The sequence below is a fragment of the Chelonoidis abingdonii genome, chromosome 9 (genome assembly GCF_003597395.2).
Source record: "Chelonoidis abingdonii isolate Lonesome George chromosome 9, CheloAbing_2.0, whole genome shotgun sequence".
Lineage (NCBI taxonomy): Eukaryota > Metazoa > Chordata > Testudines > Testudinidae > Chelonoidis > Chelonoidis abingdonii.
Window position 1 is genome coordinate 52,052,936 of NC_133777.1, and position 21,155 is coordinate 52,074,090.

A 21,155-nucleotide genomic window follows, 5' to 3' on the forward strand; every position below is an offset into this window, starting at 1 on the left:
AACGTGCCTAGTGTGGACGCGCACACTCGACTTTATAATATCAGTTTTAAGAAACCGATTTTAGCTAATTCGATATTATCCCGTAGTGTAGATGTGGCCTCAGTGTCTTCTTCATTTCAAAAACCCAAATTTTAAAGGGAAGACAAGTTCTTGACACCAACTCACTCCTAAATATTAATTCTCTGTTCCTCCATCACTGTCTCTTTCCACCATCTCACCAGCAATGAACTTTCCATCTATAGCTCCTGCCATCAAGAATAGCCCAACCGAAATTTTCCTCTTCATTAAAGCTTCAACACTCCCTCTTTTTGGCCTATGACAATTCACTCTCTTTTTACATAACTCTGCCTCACTAACTTGTACTTGTACTCAGTCTGGTATAATTTAACAATAAAATGTGTTGAAATAGTTTCTATTAAAGGCTATTACAGGGGCTGAAGTTTCATTCTAGGGAGAAGTGGATAGTTTTGTATACTTTGGATTAAACTAATCTGACAAGCTAAAGTCAGCATACATGCGCTTAATTTTTTTTCTGGATGGCCCCATTTTTGAAGAATGAAGCCCAAGAAAAAAAAGTGAGGCCATTGGTTCTAACCATCAGATACAGTACACTCTGGATGATTTTTTGCCACATGTTGATGATATCTTGGATAAAAAGATAACCTTTATTTTGCAATCAGTAATCACTATTAAACAAGAGAAACATGACCTACTATTCTCATGGAAATCCAGTCATACAAAAGAGTGAAAGGAACCCAGAGAAATCTGAAGAATAAGCTTTCTAACTCTAAATAAAATGGATCCCGTTCTGCTGGCCAGCACTACTCAAACAGCAAGGTAGAGAATTGCAGACTAGTAGACTGTCATTCAATACTGTGCACAAGTAAATTATCTAACAGGACTGTATGCACTTTAGGGCCTAGACTTCAGAATCAGTAATTGATAGGACCAGCAAACTACATACTCTATATTTTGGATAAATTATCTTTTATCAGTTTTGACAGGAATTTAAAGTTTTTATATTGACTTGTTGGGCTGAGCAAACTGGCTCAATTTATTTGACTGAGTTTTACTTCCGTTTTAGTTCTGTATGAAAGCAAGAGTTTCCACTCAAGGAAGTAGTAGTGACAAGTTCATGTTAGCAATGAGTTTCCCCTGCAGGAAAAAGTTTTTAAGATGTGAAGAGTGGAGCCCTACTAATGATTAGAGTAACTGAGGAAAAGGGACCTCTTTCTAAGAGGTAGAAAGACAAAAAGGTAGCTAAGTAAAGAGACAGCATGAACACAATTGTAGTTGGGGAAAGAAAAAGGGGGGGGCAAGAAATCAGGGGCACTAGTTGCAAGCATCCAGGCAAACACCTGTATTCAGCATGAGGTATATTCCCCTCCTCCCATCCCCATCACCAATGTGGGCAGGAGAAAGAGAGGAATCCATAAAACCAAGGGTTGGGCACATCAACAGAGCACCTTCAGTCTTGAAAGGCCCATACTACGACAGTAAGGACACAAGCATATAACTTCAGGGGTGATTCAATTCTACAACTGGTAGAAATGAAATCGACAGATTACCACATTCCCCACCTTCTTCTCAGCTACTTAAAAAAAAAAAAAATCCGACCGAATAACTTCCAATGCTGTGGTGACTGAAATTGCTAAGTGACAATGCAAGTCGTGATTGGGAAACAGTAGGAGCAACCAGAGAAATGTCTTGCAACAGTATTAGGCAGGCCTAAGCTGCTATGACACAGAGAAGGCAGAATTCCATAGCTAGGAATGGATCTGAGGCTGAAAAGAAAAATTTAAAGAGTAACACAATGCAGTCAAAACCAAAAACCCACACACAAAACACCTCACCAAATCCTCTTCTGCCCACCCCCTCTCAAATGGGGACTAGCATAAGGCTAATTCATACAAATAAAAAGACAAGATATGTCAGATCTCAAAAATTAAGTCAGCTCCAGCTCAATACTTGAACAGAGACTAAGTAAGGGTATGTCTACTCTCAAAGCAGGAGGGGTGTGTGTGTGATTCTCAGCTTGCTGGGCAGATAGCAGCTACATTCTGATGAGAACCAGCACAACTATGTCTCACACCCCAGCTCAAAGTGTAGACATATCCCATTTCTCCTAAGGGTGCCACCAAGTAGTATTAGATGGTGCTCGAAATTATGGAAGATTCCATGCACAACATGGATACTAGGGGACACCATGTTGTTGGAGATACCATCTTTTGGAGGTCATGTGAAGCCAGTATTCTGACAGCTTCAATTCCTGAAGCTACATTTTACCCAATTTACTCCCATTTAGAAACAGCATTGTGTTGTTCCACCCTTGAAATAGCTGCATTTTAATCATGGGAGAAATAATGCAATTTATTATACACTGCACTCAAGAGCCTTCAGGATGGCCAGCACTACATGTACGACGAGTTATTTAGCACGGTAGAACTGATTAAGTTAGATCAGACAGCAAGCTTTTAAGAAGATACCATCCATTTATGTATAAGTCTGGACATTGTTCTCAACCATTGGTGGGCAACCTACAACCCATCATGGTAAGCTGCTGGCGGGCCGCCAGACCATTTGTTTACATTTGCACAGTCGCCCACAGCTCTCAATGGCCATGGCTCGCCATTCCCGGCCAATGAGAGCTGCGGGAAGCAGTGGCCAGGCCCACACTGCTTCCCTGCAGCTCCCATTGGCTGGGAATGGCAAACCGTGGCCATTGGGAGCTGTGGGCGGCTATGCAAACAAACGGTCTGGCAGCCTGCCAGCAGCTTACCCTGATGGGCTGCATGTGGCCTGCAGGTTGCCCACTGCTGTTCTAAACAAACAAACAAGCAAAAGCCACACGGCGTACACCCAGGTGTTAGAACACTGACCTACAATTGAGATTAGAGAATGTTTCATTTTGTGCAGTCTTTCTGTTTGGGCATTTGTCAGCACTTTGCATAATCAGTTTCCCCTAGGGTAACTCAGTTTCCCTCTGTAAGGTCTTCCATAAACCAACAGGGGAGGAAACAATTACAAAAAACAGGAGAATGAGATTGTAAAAGCCCAATCAACTGGGGAGTCGAGGCAGATCTTAAAACTACCCGTAACTGTCAAATTGATGAGACTTAAAGTTAGTATCCTTTTAAAAACACAAAATAAAAAACAGGGAGGGAAAGAACACATTAAGCTGATGTAGGGAAGATAGAGAAAAGTAGTGTCATATATACAAAGTATCTTTAAAATCCAAAGCAGACCAATGAAATTGCACTTAAGCTTTAAGGAACTAAGCAGAAGGCCATGAAGTATAACCAGGAAAGGTTGAGAGAGAGAATTCTGAATGCAGCTCAATTTACTTAATCCAGTTCTTTCTGTAATTATAAACACAGAAATACGTTCAGTGTCTAACCTGTGCATGGGTTTTTTGGAGGTGAGTATGCTGCTTGTTAATAACATTTCTATGACCAAAACTTCTTATTCAACTGAATATACAATGAAAAAAACCTTCAGAAAAGCCATCCGACGAAGCGGGTATTCACCCACAAAAGCTCATGCTCCAATATGTCTGATAGTCTATAAGGTGCCATAGGACTCTTTGCTGCTTTTACTAATCAAACTGTTATTGGTAAACAGAATTGTTGAGATTACATTCTGAAGATGGCTGCAGAAGAAATAAGGAATATTCTTCCTTCCTCACAAAGAATTTAAAAAATATCTAACCTTTCTGCTTTGTTTTAAACCCCCTTCCCTAAAAAAATAAAAATAAAGTCTAGGTCTTCCCTGGAGATTTCTTGGGACTCTGATGTGGACTATCTGCTCTCAGTCCTTAACTGAAGGGTAGAGTTCTAATCTTTAAAAGAGACATCTTTTCTCGCAAATAGTAGTTAATTAGTCGTAACTCAAAAATATTTTTGAGTCGTAACTCAAAAATACTTCCTATCTTAGTCAGGATACACTTCCTGCATAGCCAGCATCTCATAACACCAGCAGTACGTCAAGTCTCCAGGATAACAAAACATGAATCATTAGAGTAGAAAACATTTCAGGTTGTCTTTATTCACAAAACACAAGGAGCACAAACTTTGTTTCTCCACTCCAGATCACCTTTACTTATGTCTCCATTAAATAAAAAGTTGTAATCTTTCAGATGAGCATGGATTTCATCTTGCCAAGCACTAGCAATGTGCATAAAGATTTAGTCTTCAGTTGTAAAGATATCATGCATATCTTTGCTTTCATCATGCAAGTAGTATCAGACTACTTACATGAATAAAGTTAAGCATGAATTTAAGTGTTTGGAGGATTGTGACATAAGCCTGATATTTCAGTAACAACATATTTACATCTAATACAGTAACGGTCTCATAAAAATTCCCTTTGCTCAATTTAAAACTGACAGTCAATGTTCAACATAAGAGTCTGTTGTATTAGATAATTAAGTCATGCATAGCTCAGTAGTTTTTAGGACACTACTGTTGTAAAAGTATCTGCTTTAAAAAAAACAAAAAAGGAATATACTGCCTTGAGAAGTTTTCTTTACTACATAAAAAACAGTAACTTTAATCATAAGAAAAGCCACTCCAAATCTCAGAAACTCAATATACACATTCATATGTACTCTACTTTTATGGAACTAAAGTCTAAGACAATTATTAATATTGCCCATAACTAATAAAATCAACTCGCCTTCAACTGTGACTACTAATTGCTAATGTTGTTTACTCCAGTATCAGAGGGTAGCCGTGTTAGTCTGGATCTGTAAAAGCAGCAAAGAATCCTGCGGCACCTTATAGACTAACAGATGTTTTGGAGCATGAGCTTTCGTGGGTGAATACCCACTTCGTCACATACACGAAAGCTCATGCTCCAAAACGTCTGTTAGTTTATAAGGTGCCACAGGATTCTTTGTTGTTTACTCCGTGCAATCAAGCAGCTTGGGTTTTTGGTTTTTTTAATACAACTTGAACAATACCCAGTTTAAGTTCTCTTCCATTTCCTGATAACTTGCATATGCACATCAAAGAATTTAGCAAGCAACAGTTATGAGGACAGCTCCTGAACAAGCCTAGAAGAGGCCTCCCCCAAATCGATTAGTGTCATGTTCTGGATTTTGTATTCAGTACAGTCTTCGGTCAATATTTTAAAGAGCATTTCTAAAACATCCTAACCCATTAAAGTGATTTCTTTTACTGGGAGACCAAGATGGTCCAGGGAGTTTGTACAACTGTCAACAGTTGGTCATTTTTCAAGTCACATGAAAACATTTTACATTCAAAACTGGATGATCAGATTGAAGAAAGAGTTAGGACTGTAAGTGTCAGAGAAACTGTTTTGAGAGGGGAAAGAAGGTGTACCTATAGGGTTTCCTGCAAGACTGAACTATGATAGTTTATATTTATCCATTATGGTCTCCACTCCATTTAGGGAGCCCAGAATCTGTCCTCAGAATTTAACTCCTTAGGGGTATGGGGAGTTTTTGTTCATTGTGCTAGGTGCTGCACAAACACAGGAGTCCTGATCAATGACTGGGGCTCCTAGGTCTTATTTTCCTGATTTAACAACGAAGCAAGCAAAGTTCAATGTTTTGAGCAAATTGCCAGTCACTGCTACAAGGTTTGGGCTGAGAGCTCAGCAAAGGGCACCTCCCTAATGACTTGTCAAGTTGCTAAAAAGAGGGAAATGCACATAGCGATCTCGAAGCCGCAGCCGGAGATGAGCAACGCAGCCCGCAGTAATGCACTTCGCCAGAGATAATGCGAACCGCAGCTTAGAGCCAGCTACGAAGAGGCGCCCGAGAAGGTGCTGAGCAGCTGGGAGCCAAGAAAGGGGGACTAGGGAGGGGAAGTTTCACTCCCTCCCGCCGACGGGCAGAGCGCCCCGCGGCCACAGCCAGGCGAGCCAGGGATGCCGTGGAGAGGGGACGGCCCGACCAGAAGGCTCCACGGGGCCAGAGGAAGTGCCCCTGGCAGGCATATCTCCCCCGACCCCCCTGAGGGCAGAAGAACCCGGCTTCCCCCGCACTTGACTAGCTCCGAGCGAGGCGGAGACCCACCTCACGGGCACTCGCTCGCTCCGTGACAGCCAGCCCGACGGCCGGGCCAGCACGAACCCGCCTGTCCTCGCGGGGAACCAGCGCCAAGAGGGAAAACCCGGGCCGCTTCCCCTCCCACTCGACTCTCTCTGCCCAGCCCCCACAGCGGTAACGGGGGCAGGCGGCATTCGGGCAGCCAAGTGCCCTCTCTTGCCGCTCCGGTTCCCCCGCCATCCCGCGAAGCCCCTCACCAGGAAGAAGAGGACAAGGGTGAAGGGTGGCAGCCCCGTCCCAGCTCTCCGCGGTTGGGCTCCTCTCCCCAGCCCAGCCTCTCACGACGGGTGATGGCAAGGCAGCCCGTGCCCCTTTCCCCTCCCGGCTCCCCCCGCCCGGCCCGGCTCCTCAAGGGAAGTGATCGGGGGGTTCCGGGGCAGCCCGTGGCAGCCCGTGGCTCCGTTTCCCGCCCAGCCCCTCACCGATGGTGGAGATGAAAGTGGTGTTGAAGGCGTCCTCGCTGAAGCGGAACAGCAGGCAGGTCTTGCCCACGCCCGAGTCACCGATCAACAGCAGCTTGAAAAGATAGTCGTAGGTCTTCGCCATCTTCGCTCAGCCCAGGCTCTGGTTTACCGGGAGCTGGGGAGGGGGAAACTCCACCGCCACTCCCCGCCCACAACACTGACGCGACAAAGCCGACATCCAATCACCCCCGCCAACGCCCCGAGGCTAATCACTGCGCGCCGGAAGTGCGCACGGGGCTGATGGGCTATGTAGTCTCCGCAGCAAAGGCTGCCCCAGACTCATTTCCGGAAAGCGGAGCAGTGGCGCTTATGCTGGAGCAGGAGAACGGGGGCTGCCTGGGCAGGGGCTCTGGGGCCGGAAGGGCTGTGTAGTGTGAAAACTCACTCACTTTACGGGGAGGAGGAGGGCAGGCACTGCTGCAATGAGGCGCCTTGCGGCCGGGGGTGCTGGGGTAAGGCCCCGGTGATGTAAGGAGCCTGGGTGTGCTGAGCTGAGTGGCTCTGGGGCAGGGAAAGAGCCCTGCAATTTAAGATCGCCTAACTCGTTAACTGAATTAGTTGTAATGAATGTTACCTAGTTGCCAGACGACCTTGCTTGAAAACTTACTCTCTCCCTCCTTCCCGCCCCCAGAGGGATTCATTTCAGAGGCTGTCACTGCCGGCCTGCTCCACTGCCATCAGGGGAAGTGTTAGAAATGGTGAACATGGGGGTTTCTGCCCTGCTCCACCCGCATCTGCCCTTCCCTTGAGTGTAATGTTACCAACACCTCAAATAATTTTATGTCAGTGGCATTAGCCGTGGTGGACGTTCATGGTTTGGTAGATGTGAAGTCACAAGCTATCCCTCTCTTTTCAGAATACGTGTAGTATCAGAGATTGTGATTGTGGCCTTGTGCTGCAAACGTGTCCATGGAACTACCTAAAAAATGGAGAGATCACCCTCCATGACAATTCAAGCCTTAATCTCCCTACTAGATTTTCCTGGTAATATGGATCCCTTAGCACTAGACCCAGGACAGGGATCAGCATACATTTCACATTGACACAAAACATCTGTGAGGTGGCAGTGACTTTCAGTTACTATCAAGCTTATTTTTAACTAATGCATCTTTTAATACCATGTGATGGAGTACTGCAAACAGATGTGTCCATTTCATCATATGAAAGGCTTTTTTTGCATCCAGTGGCAGAAGTGAGCCAACTGCAGACTTTGTGGTTTGGGTAAATACATTTAGATACCTACACTTACTTATAGAACCCATGGCTTCCTTCTATAAAGTCTATTTGGTTTGAGCATGAAAAATTACATCCATACAGACTCTCCTAGCAATTCTACATCAATTATCTAATTTTATTTTTATAACACAGTCATCACTCTGGTATCTGAGCACCTGAATAACTGCTATGTACCTAGAGTTCCTATGTATACAAACATTACACTAACTGCTTGTAAACCCTACAATGCACAACAATACTGTTTTAAATAGCTGTGGATATATTTGTGTATAGCAATGTTTCACCAATGGCCTGTATGTAAACTTTAAAAAGTACTGCACCAGATATTTGTGTTTATCTGTATAGAACAATCCTCCACAAAAATTGTTTTTAAGGTGATGCAAAGGTTTCAGGCACATATCAGTGTTTTGGGTGTGTATTATCTTTCATAAACATTAAAATTTAGAAAAAAATTAGAAACCCAGGAACTGCAGAGTAGAAGTTTCACTTCTGAGCTGAGGCATCCCATAAAGATACCAACATGTACAGTATAAAAAATGCGCACCAAGAACATGGGGTTTATCAGTTCTTTCAATACCTATATATCTCTGATATTATTGGTAAGCATGATGACTTGTCAACATACTAACCTTTGTTTTTTTTATGTAAGTGCTCTGATTACACTTCCCAGGGATATGAGGTTTGTACATGGAGACACAAGAACTCAGGGTTTAATGAGACTTGGATAATTGGCTGCCACCTGGGATCATACGGCTTCATCCTGTGAGGTACTAGGGTCAATTTTGCATGCACAATTTCTGCCACTTGGAAATCTAAATATCTAAATTAAATTTGTGGGCATAATCAGGTATTTAGATGTTCAAGTTATAGAAGCTATATCCACAAATAAATAAGGACATAATACTTCGGTTATATGCACATAAAATTTTGAGGTGCAAAAAGAGATCTGGTGAAAGCTGATTTAATTTTGGCAGTAAATGTTTCACTTAGCCACCTTAATTGGTCATATATTTATGTAAAGTGACATAAGAATTGTAACATAGATTTTTTTCCCCAAAGTCTTTTAAGTACCGTTAATATGTCAGTATTTTCTTCTTTCATTTGCTACCTGTAATGTTCTGGAGTGAGTCAGCATAATTATACACTTCTAAAGTGTCCTTCACAGGATGTCACAGGGTTCTATCAAAATAAACAAAACTATAAAAACAACTGACAGCAATAGGAAAGAACTGCTGCTTTAATTTAGTTTCAAAAGTTGTAACAAAGTGAGCCCTATGAACAGAAAGAGGGAGTTGTACAATTGTAAATCACTGGGACAGATTGTTCTCTCCCATGGGAAATCCTACAGGAAATGGTTTTGGGACAATTTGCTCCAAATTATTCAGTTAAGGATTGCCCCCTTAACTGGAGGGGAAGAGTCTGACCTTAAAGACTCCAGGTTTCCCTTCCAATCCCGTATGAGCTCTCCCTCACTTTCCTGTAACTGTGGCTCCAGTGGAGCCCTGCTGACAAAGCAGTGGTGCCTGGTACCCTTCTTAAAGGATATTCTGCTCAATAGTTAATCTGTACTAACCTCTGAGTAGGCCTTCCACAGTACTGGTGGAGATTGTGGAGATGATGTTCAACCATGACCCTTCATCGTATACAGATTCTCAAGTCCTCAAGAGGAGGGGTTCCAGAAATGTGGGGGAGAGGATGGGGAAAACCCTCCCTAACAGGTAGTCTAGGGCCAAGATGTGTGACAAGTGTCCCAACTGCACCAGGATTACAGGGCTAGGACCTGGCCCATAGTTTCTAAAGGTCCTTTCTCACAGATGTACATTAGGACAAGCTATGTTACCTGCTGACTTTGAACTAAGTAAATAACTTGAGATGCATGGGGTCCAGTCATACATAGATGTGCATCAAACATCATAATCACTTTGAAATTAAACCATTATTTGATGGGGGAACCAACGTAGGGGTCTTAAAACAGGGCCAAAGCATTCTATTAATTGGTCACCTACAAAAATATGGACTGCTGCATTTGGATAAAATATAATCAGAAGCTGCCCCAAACAATGAAATACATTAAGAAGAGGTATTGAAGAAACAAATGCAATCAGCATGATTCCAAACCTTTCTTGTTAAAAAAAGGTTTAAGCATGGTAAGATTCCTGACATGGGAGCAAGATGTACTAGTTACAAACTATGAACACAAATCCAATGTCAAATCTGGTTTCAAATTCTCTACAAGTTGGAAGTCTGTTTCAACAAGAACTTGGAACTAATCTTTGGTTTACTATATTAGGATTTAACATTTTATGACCTCCACAACTGGGTATCATGTCAACAAATGGAGCAGAAATCTCAGTCTGTTCAGCTGACGAACACCTCAGGGAGATCAGGATATCATCTGCAGAGCCAAGACAATGGAGCAATACAAGATTTTTTTCACACTTGTAATGCTCAGTATTGTTCAAACTGAAATTCTGGAATATGGTTGCTTAGTTTGTTTCTTTCTACATCGATAGTGGGCTATGTGTGTGTTATTAAGATGGGCTCTTAGGCTATTTATTACAAGATTTAAGATTATAAATTGTGACAGCCTAATCTGGCACTGAAGCAATAAAATCGAATAGGTTAATTATTTCAGACTAGCATGAACCATCAGATTAGGGGAAACTACTAATGAAAAACTAATCACTGAAACATTTTCCATTTATTTTATTTTCTGAGGCCTGAGTGGCTACATAGCCTAATTAGGGCCTTTTTAAAGATTACCACATCAGCTTAGTTCAAGCAATGAAGAGAGTCACTGAGGCTTTTATGGAACAGACAGGTTTTCATATGTCTCTGGAGCAACACGTTTGTGTTCACCATCTGCTACTCAAGAGTAGTTTTATAGAAAAATAATGCAAATTACTTCATTCTTTAATTATTGTGGTGCTTTGCAATATTGTACTCAGTTCTGAATGGGAAAAGTGCCAGTTTGCTAGACTTGCAAGACAGATGTTTATTTAACCACCAACTTAAAAATTACCTTAAAAACAAGACGTGAAAACTACCTGATATTTACATTTTTTCCTGCCTTTGTTTAGTATGTAAAAACTGCAACTGTACAAACTGTAAACTTCACAAAGCTCTTAAGGCTGTTAGGCCTTAACAACTACCATGACGTTTGCCCTGTAAAAATTTCACTCTTTCAAACCCAAGCTTTGCTATAGCATTACATTTAAAAAAAAAAGTTGTGAGTCACATGCTAGACAAATGTGAGCAATGACAGAAAATTTTATTTCTGTTTGACAGATATATTTCTATCTACTAATGGGGGACTACAGGGTCTTTTTGTTTTGTTTTTAGGGATGGTGGGAGGTAGAAGAAAGTTAATATTATGAGCATCTAAAGAGTTACACTTCCACAGGAACAAAATATAAAAGATTGTCTGTAGTGCTGATTTGTATGTTGAAGGAATGGTAATGCAGTCTTTCTTAAACCCCAAACCATATATTAACCCTAGTCAATTTCAACTTTAAACTAAATTTCCCTGGTCATATCATCTGATTATAAATAGTTTTAAGTTAACCCATATCTTTTTGTACTGTTAAACAGCTGCTAAATCCCACCCAAGAGATCGCAACAACTCATCAGGGATGAAGTAATACATATGTAACCCTTACCTTCCTCAAAGAACTGTTGTAAGATTTAATGAAGTACAGATGGTTTGCAAAGCACTGGGGTGGGGATCCTTGGATGAAAGGCATGAAAGATGTGCATAGCAAAATAGTCCTTTATATCATATAAAATGTCACAAATATAAAATCTAAACAAACGATTTTATGTACAGAGGAAAAATACAAAATGTTTGTAACTGGTCTGCACATACTCAAATTATCTGAAATCCTTATGAGAGTGCATCTAATTCCACTTTCATTCCTATTTCTACTGTCTTGGTTGGCAAATACCATCACTTCCCAATTTTCAAAAATCTCTTTCCTCTTTGTTCAAGGGAAAGCCTGACTGGATACAAAACCACTAGGCCCACTGAATGCAGAACTTGTTCAGTAGTGGCAAAACTCAGAAAATCAAGATCTTTTGCTCAAGGGGTCAGAAATTCTGGGCACTTTTAATTCTTTGTTGTAAGACTATAAGATTTCAAACACCAACAGAATGGTTTGAAATACATGGGTAGCTCTTGGACCCTTCTAGATGCTGTCATTTTAAACACTTGTGGAATCCACAGGTCCCAGAAGTGCTCAACCTTCCACGAACACCTTCTAACTGCACATCATTATGAGCTTTGTTCTCCAGCTTTGGGACTCTACTAACTAAATGTAGTATTCTGCAGTTAAGAATGACTGGTTTGGGAAGATGCTATTATGAGTTAAAACCAGTTGGTAGCCATCACCTGAAATTGTAACATCTATTATTACTTCAAAACAATCTGCCATTTTTTTCTCAGTTGTAGTAAGCAGGTCCTGCATTGCATCTAGGTGCTTCTGGGTTCATTCTAGGCCTTGTGACAGTGCCTTCTGTAAGGCTTGCTGTTACTTGCAAATGGATTTATCTGTATTCTTAATTTTTTGGTCTTTAAGCAGAGACGTGCTCTTCATTACACAAAGTATGGGCAACTGTGAACTCTTTTCATATGCATGTTAAGAGAACTCTATCTAGGAAGGTGTTACATGCACTCATTTAGTAATGCAATGCAAAGTTAATTAAATACGCATGTTTCAATCTGCCCATACCCCAAGAAGGAAAAGCATTACTTTGAATCTTATAGAAAAAAACTGGAGATATACCAATCTCCTAGAACTGAAAGGGACCTTGAGGTTATCAAGTCCAGTCCCCTACTTTCACTAGCAGGACCAATTTTTTTGTCCTGATCCCTAAGTGGCCCCTTCAAGGATTGAACTCACAATGCTGTGTTGAAGCAGACCAATGCTCAAACCACTGAGCTATCCCTCCCTCAGAAGATAAATTGCTACAAATTGCATGTGTGGGTGGGTGCTACTGAATCAGTTTAGTTAAACCAGTGCTATCTTTGGTGTGCTACTAAATCAATTCAGTTAAATCAATGCTAACTTTGCCTGGACACTCAAATAATTTTAAAACTGCTTAAAATTTCCTTGTCAATTTAAGCTAAATCAATATGACAAGTTAAAATCCATTTAAGAGTCCACTTAAAATCAATCTAAAACCAGATTTTTCTTCAAGTACTTCCACTTATAATACAGATAAGACCCCAGGCCAGCAGAATCTCCAGATCAAACATGCCATTTAAGTGAAAAAACAGTTACCTTTTCAGTAACTGGTGTTCTTCAAGATGTGTTGCTTATGTCTATTCCACAGTAGGCGTGCGTGCTCGGCACGTGAACTGGTGCTGGAAGTTTTTCCCCTAGCAGTACCTGTGTGGAAGCACCACTAGTGACTCTGGAGCTCCAAGATCCTCCTAGCAGACATGATTGCCACAAGAAAGATGGGACCATAAGCATGTGGCAAGCAGCTCAAACAGAGGTCCTGTCAGCCTGGCCAGAACCAAGTTCAGGGCCACCTGTGGAACAGGGCCAAACACAAGGAAAGAGGCAATCCAAGCCCTTAAGGAAGTGGTCTCCAACCTTTTTGAGGCCAGTAGTACATTCATGTTTTCAGAAGAGTGTGGCAGACACCAACAATTTTTCAAGGCTTATTTTGTATGTTTACATTAAATAATACAAAAAAATCATATTTAATATTACATAATATATGAATCCATAAGATAAAAAGGGTAATTTTACATGTAAAAGATATTAATTAAATTATTCGACAATGACTCTTTCACCTTACCATGTGAATTTGCTCTTTTTTATCTATCTGTAAGAAAAATTAAGGAGTTTTTACAAAAGAAATATCATAAAGTTTTCATCTTATTTATTTAAAGAAAGTAAAACATTGTTGAACTGCTGGTCCAAATATATTTATTATTCTACTTTAATACAGAATGAAGCCTGCAGCCGGCGGGGCCGCGGTTGCTCTCCAGCTTAATCCGCGGCCCCATGCCTGCCGGGGACCGAGAACAGTGGTGTCCACAGTCTGCAGCCCCAGAGTTCTCTGTCCCCGGCAGGGGTGGGGCCACGGCTTCTCTCTGGCTTTGACGCCAGAGAGAAGCCGGAGCCTAGCACCTGCCAGGGACAGAGAACACCGGCGCCCGCAGCCTGCAGCCCTGGAGACGCCAGAGAGAAGCCGCTTCTCTCCCATGCTGGGCACTAGGTGAGCCCTGCGCCTGTCAGGGACAGAGAACACCAGCACCCGCAGCCTGCAGCCCCAGAGTTCTCTGTCCCCGGCAGGCGCAGGGCCACGGTTTCTCTCTGGCTTCGAAGCCGTGGCCCTGCCAGGGACAGAGAACTGTGCCTGCAGCCTTGGAGAAGCTGGAGAGAAGCCACAGCCCCGCGCCTGCCAGGGACAGAGAATATCGGCGCCTGCAGCCCCGGAGTTCTCTGTCCCTGGCAGGCGTGGGGCTGCGGCTTCTCTGCCCTGCTGGGCACTAGGTGGGGGCACAAAAATCCCCCGGCGGGTGCCATGGTGCCCACGGGCACCGCGTTGGGGACCACTGCCTTAAGGAATCGACCGGTCATGGTGTGAGAAAATACTGTGTGGCCTTGCACAGGCGAGTGAAAGGCCGATACGGCTGCCAGATGCACCTTGATGAATGAGTGTGTTAGGCCTTGGGCTCGGAGATGAAGGAGGTTATCCAGTATTAACTGGAGTGTGGCAGCCACTGGTGAGACGCTGCGATTGGCAGCCCATCGAGAGAACCTTGCAGGGACCGCTCTAGGTATTTTGCCGCCCCAAGTACGGCAGGCAGGCTGCCTTCGGCGGCTTGCCTGCAAGAGGTCCCTGGTCCCATGGATTTGGTGGCAGCCTGCAGGAGGTCTGCTGAAGCCTCGGGACCTGGCACCAGCAGACCCTCCGCAGGCATGCCACCAAAGGCAACCTGCATTCCGCCCTCGCGGGGACCAGCAAAGCACTTCCCATGGCTTGCCGCCCCAGGCATACGCTTGGCGTGCTGGTGCCTGGAGTCGCCCCTGGAACCTTGACCATTTTGCCAGGTAAGCCTGATGCGTGGAGGGCCTCCTGCTTTCCAGTAGGACTCATCATACACCCTTCGGGCAGGTCCATTCCTCTCAGTGTAACCATTGAACAGCCACGCCATGAGGTGGAGGGCTGCAAGGTTGGGGTGGAGGAGGCGACCTTGGTCCTGAGAGAGAAGGTCTGGGCGGGTTGGCAGTGGCCACGGGCAGGCAATGGACAGGGTTGTAAGAGTCCTGTACCAATGTTGTCTGGGCAATGCCTGGGCAATCATGAGGACGCAAACCTTGTCCGTCTTGATTTTTTCCAGGACCCTGCTGATCAATGGAACTGGGGGAAAGGCATATAGCAGCTGACCCAACCAGAACAGAAGGAAGGCACTGAAAATCGCGTCTTTGCCCAGGCCTCTCCTAGAGCAGAACCGGGGGCACTGGCGGTTCTGCCTGATTGTGAAGAGGTCCACTTGGGGAGTGCCCCACATTCGGAAGATCACGTGAGCCACCTCTGGATGGAGCGACCACTCATGCTGGGAGGAGAAGTCCTGGCTCAGGCGATCCGCTCGAGAGTTCCGGATGCCCAGTAAGTGCTGGGCTTCCAAGTTGATAATGTGAGTGATATTGTGGGCAGAAATCCCATAGCCAGAGGGCTTCCTGGTAGAGGGCTGTGGAGCAGGCCCTGCCTTGCCTGTTCATGTAGAACATCAAGGCCGTGTTGTCTGTGAGAACTCTGACCACCCTGCCCATAAGGCACAAGTGGAAGGCCACACAAGCCAGACGGACTGCTTGAAGTTCTTTGAAATTATGTGCAGGTCTAGTTCCTGTGCGGACCACTGGCCTTGGGTATGAAGGTCTCCCACCTAGGCTCCCCACCTCAAGTCCGATGCATTGGACACCAATTCTATGGTGGGGAAGCCGCTCCTGAACGGGACCCCTTGGAGCATGTTGTCTGGGGAGGTCCACCAAGGAGGGAGGCTAGTACGGATTCAGGCACAGTGAGAACTTTGTCCAACCTGTCTCTGGACTGGGAGAACATCAAGGTCAGCCAGAGCTGAAGGGACCGCATTCTGAGCCTGGCATGGCATACGTACATGCATTTTGCCATGTGACCCAGGAGTTGGAGGCATGCCATGGCAGTTGTCACAGGGAACCTCATGATTGCCCTTATGAGATCCCTCAAGGTTTCAAACCTGTCCAGCAGGAGGAGGGAAGCTCTGGCTGATGTCACATTGAGAATCGCGTCAATTAACTCTATTTGTTGAACCAGTACCAACATGGATTTGATGTTGTTTACCAGCAGCCCCAGTGTGGTATATTTGGACAGGAGGAGTGTTATGTGGTCCTGTACCTGAGACCTGGCTGGAGCTGCCTTTGACCATCCAGTTGTCGAGGTAGGGGAAGATCTGGACCCCCCGACGTCTGAGATAGGCTGCCACCACAGATATACACTTTGTGAAGACTCTGGGTGCTGTCAAGAGGCCAAACGGGAGTATGGTGAACTGGTAATGTTCCTGTCCTACCCCAAAGTGGAGGAAACGCCTGTGGCCCTCAAATATGTGAATGTGGAAGTACACGTTCTGGAGATCGAGGGCAGCATACCAGTCTCTGGGATCCAGGGAGGGAATAATGGAGGTCAGGGAGACTATGCAGAACTTGAGTTTTACCATGTACTGGTTTAGGCCTTGCAGGTCCAGAATGGGCCTGAGGCCCCCTTTGGCCTTCAGGATAAGGAAATAGTGGAAGTAGTATCCTTTGTACCTGAACTCCGCAGGCACCACCTCCACCGCTTCCAGGTGCAGGAGCCGCCTGACCTTTTGCTCGAGTAGGCTCTCATGAGACGGGTCCCTGAAGAGGAATGAGGAGGGAAGGTGGAGTAGAGAGAAATTGGAGGGTTTAGCTCTGGGAGATGGTGTTGAGGATCCACTGGTCCGAGATCAGTCATGACCACTCCAGAAGGGGCCCATGGGGTCCACTGGTACAAGGGCGCTGGCCAAGGAGCCTGGTGCCATTGCACTTGCTGCAGCACCAGCGGGTCAGGCTGCCCTGCCAGACTCGTGTGGACCGCTGACTGCCGGCTTCAAGGGGAGGCTAGGTTGGCATACGAACGACCGCTATCCCAGGATGAGGACGACTAGTGGCGTCATGAATGGTGCTGGGCTCGAGACCATAAGTCCAGTGTAGAGGAGTGGGAGTGCCATCTGTAACGGCTGCTCCGTGAATGGCTCCATCAGGTGGATCTGCGGTGGCCCATTGCTGGCGATCTACGCCTGGGGCTGTGGGAGTGGTGCTGTGCTGGACCTTGACCGGAGTGAAGAGCATGAGCGGAGTTGACATCAGTACCGTGAGGGGCTATGGTAGCTTCTGGGAGTTAGTGACCTCCAGTGCTGTTGGACCCAGTCCTAGTGCGGCATGCTCTGACCTAGAGGCCTGCGCTTTCTAGATGTGGAGCGGTGCCTCAATTCCTTGTTGCTCAGCACTCAGCCAGACAATCGGGTGGGGGTTGACGGAGACCGGTGTAGGCTGCAAGCAGGTGGTCACTCGGCAAAGAGCGGCTTCGGGAACCTTTCTGCGACTGGTACTGCCCATGTGGTGGGCTTGCCTCTGGACTAGGGAGCTGCTGGGGTCAGTGCAGCCAGTACCAGGAGAGACATTACATCTTGAGCTGCCTGCAGGGCCACCAGCGTGGAGGGCACCCATGTGTGGCCACTGGCATCTTGGGAAGTTGGCTCAGAGTGGGCTGGGCTATCCGTTCTACCTGAGTCAGAGGCCGCGAGGCTGAGGGGGATCGAGAGCTGCCCAGCGTGGGTCTAGTCTCATCCCTAGCCTAGCCCTGGTGCCTTGACGGAGATCTTCTTAGAGTATCCCATGGATGGGGAGCAGTGCTGGCGGGTGGAAGGTACCGCTGGGCTGCTGTGCATCAATGCTATAGAGCTCAATGCCAACTCGGAGTGGCATTGTGGTGTCGGAGTGAAGGCTAACTCCATCAATATAGCTCGGAGCTGTATATCCTACTCCTTCTTGGTCTGAGGCTTAAATGATCAGCAAATTTTGCAGCGGTCACTGATGTGAGTTTCCCCAAGACAGTGTAAACAGCTAGTGTGAGGTCGCTTATGGGCATAGGCCATTTACAAGTATCGCACGACTTAAAGCCTGGGGCACAGGGCATGCCCCAACCCGGGCGCGGTTCTTCTACTTTACTATCTATACTTTTTTTTTTTTTAAACTATAGATACTAACTATCTACAGAACTAAATGACAGTCCAATCAGGGAAAGCCACAGAGCAGAGCTGGAGCACAGCAGTTCTGAAGCACCGTCACTGGTAGCAAGAAGGAACTGAGGGTGGGGGAAGCGCGCAGCATCCCTTACACCACGCCATGGTGGCGCTACTCCAGGGGTCGCTGGGGTGTTCCGCTACGGGTACTGGTAGGGGAAAAGCTTCCGGCACCGGTGCACATGGTGAGCACGCACACCTATTGTGGAATGGACATGAGCAATCACTCGAAGAAGAACTTAAGTATTAATTGAACTTAGATCTACAGTGTGGAAATCTGCCTGTAACATCAATCTAGTTACACCTGTATAAATTTCCCTCTTCTAAACAAACCATTAGAAATTAAAGTATTATTGTGAAGTCATTTTAATGATCAGTCAATAAGCATTTCTTTCGAGGGATTTGTCTACAGTATAAAATTAGGTTGACTTAATTTAGGCCAATCTGCTACAGCCACAGCAGTAATTTAATCGTCTGCTGGTGCCCACACTACCCTCCTTCTGCCAGTGGTGCATGTTCTCACCAGGAGAGTTTGCTGTGAATATCACTCAATTTCCAGCTGTGAAATTGATATTCTAGTCAATTTCACAGCTCCAGCTAGAAGCCCCATGCAGCTCTTAGCCAGAGGTAGCCCTGAAACTGACAAGAAGGACAGCCAACAGCCAGTGTAAGTAAGGCAGTGTCTACACGGACACTACATCACCCTAACTACACTGACAACACCAGGGAGCAAACACCAGAAAAATATTCCAGCTCCAGAAGGCAGTGAATGGAGCAGAACTGAGTGAAACGGGGGTAAGTTCTGCCTTGCAACCGCAATGGAAAAGGATTCTATGCAAAAAGGGATAGTCCAGAAAAAGGACACTATGATGTATGTGTTTAGAGAAGCTCAGCTTCAGCTGTTAGACAATAAAAAGTTGTCACCTTTTCCTAAACATACCTACTATTATACTGGGCCTTGATGTTTCCAGTCCATCTTCAGGAATCTTTCAAGTTATCTCTTTACACAGTTGCTGTTCAACATCTTTAATTCCCTGTTCCCATTCTGTAACAAAATAAACTTGTATTTTATTTTTTTAAAGTTTGAATTGCAGCTGTAGTGTTTGCTTTTAAGTATCAGAGGGGTAGCCGTGTTAGTCTGGATCTGTAAAAGCAGCAAAGAGTCCTGTGGCACCTTATAGACTAACAGACGTATTGGAGCATGAACTTTTGTGAATGAATACCCACTTCATTGGATGCATGCTTTTAAGGGGGTGCATAGAGGGATCTATGGAGACATTCTGAGCACTGAGCCGACAGTGGCAGGCACTCACACTTTCACACAGTAAGCAGTGAACACTACAAAATGAAGCTCCAAATAAACTCAAAATAGAGAACCAGGTCAACTGTGGTGTGGACATCCTGCTTTTCAACCATGCCGCTGAGCCTCTCCTTCCCTAAAAACCTCTATTTTTAAGATAAACGCTAACTCAAAAATCTTCATATGGCATTAGAGTGTCCTAGCAGGAGAAAACTTATAAGAAGGGAATGGCAATGTAGGAGGGGAAAATGAGGATATTTCAAATGCTTTGTCATTCCTTTGTTGTGTTATGGATAATGAAGGTATTGTCTTGGTCGAAGGATTTTATAATCCTCCTCCCGAAACTGAACCATCTGGTTGTTACATTTTTATTTTCAACCTACAGGTAAATAGGATACATTTGAAGGCAAAAGACTGGAAGAGAGAGGAGTTACAAAGCAAGAATTGGAGTCAGCTGCTGCATACTGATAACTTGTAGGACAGTAAAGAGAGCAAAGTGTTAGCTGAGTCTTTTCAGATTAAAGCATTTATAATGCAATTTGTATTATAAGTGCTTTAATCTAAAAATTATACAATAAAATGTTTAAAATGCCCCTACCATCAACATATCAGATCATTAAGAAACACTGTCATCTTAATGTTATTGTGTCATAACTCAGTTTGTGTGCCCTAGAGAAGAAACCATTAAAAGTGGAATGGCCTGAAACCCTACTGCAGTGTTTCTCAACCAGGGGTATACATACCCCTGCGGGTACAGAGAGGCCTTCCAGGGGGTACTCAACTCTTCTAGATCAGTTTCTCCACCTGGACAGGTTAGGGGATTGCAAGTGTTGGGCCAGTATTAGGGGGTAGCAAGCAGGGTAACTGCATGGGACCCCACACCACAGGGGCCCAGAAAGCTAAATTCCATGCTTCAGTCCTGGATGGCAGGGCTTGGGCTTCGGCTTCAGAAAAGGCTCAGAAGTGAAACACAGGCTCAAGTATCACACTGAAATGTAAGTACAATATTTATATTCCAATTGATTTTATAATGATATGGTAAAAATGAGAAAGTAAGCCATTTTTCATTACTAGCGTGCTGTGACACCAGTATTTTTATGTCTGATTTTGTAAGCAAGCCATTTTAAGTGAGGTGAAACTTGGGGTATGCAAAACAAAACAGACTCCTGAAAGGGATACAGCAATCTGGAAAGGCTCAGAACCACTACACTACACGGTCCTAGGGCACTTCCTGCAGAATGAGGTGGAGGTTTTCTTGGTAGAAGAAACGTTTTGTACTGTAGAGAGCCAGGCCTGCAGCTCGCCTGCTGTCTCTGGGGGACTAGCTTGGTCACCACTGAAGGGCTAGCCTCAGGGTTGGGTGCTGGGCCCTGTGATCTCCGCAGGGCAGCCAGGCCTTGGGGCCCGCCTCAAAGGAAGGTGTGCCCAGTGGCTAGCCATCCATCCCCGGAGCAAGCCACTGGCGTGGGGCGGCTGGGACCAGGCCGCGGAGCCTGGGGTTGTGCCCACCTCCGTCCTGTCTGTGTGGGCAGCTGCAAGCGGCACTCGGGTCGGACGCCCCTGGCGCCCGGGATCCAGGCTGGCTAACGTGCTCCATATCGCAGCGCACGTCCCGGGGAAGCGGGGAGAAAAGCGCTCAGTTTCCCGCCACTCCCCAAGGCAGAGAATCACCGAGCCCCGCCATAGGCGGGAGAAAAGCTCCACGTGAACCATAGAGAAAAGACCACCACGCTTCTTGCGCGCCGCCTCCCGGAAGCGGAAGTCGGA

General features: G+C 45.3%; 1 protein-coding gene across 1 annotated transcript in view; it reads right to left on the reverse strand.

Moving 5' to 3' along the window:
• Positions 1–6,680, reverse strand: part of RAB8B (RAB8B, member RAS oncogene family) — a 46,915-nt gene extending 40,235 nt beyond the window's left edge. The window contains exon 1 of the mRNA XM_032765455.2: positions 6,496–6,680. Coding sequence (XP_032621346.1) covers positions 6,496–6,619 — 124 coding nt within the window. The 5' untranslated portion in view covers positions 6,620–6,680. The remainder of the gene's footprint in view (positions 1–6,495) is intronic.
• Between the last annotated feature and the right edge of the window lie 14,475 nt (positions 6,681–21,155).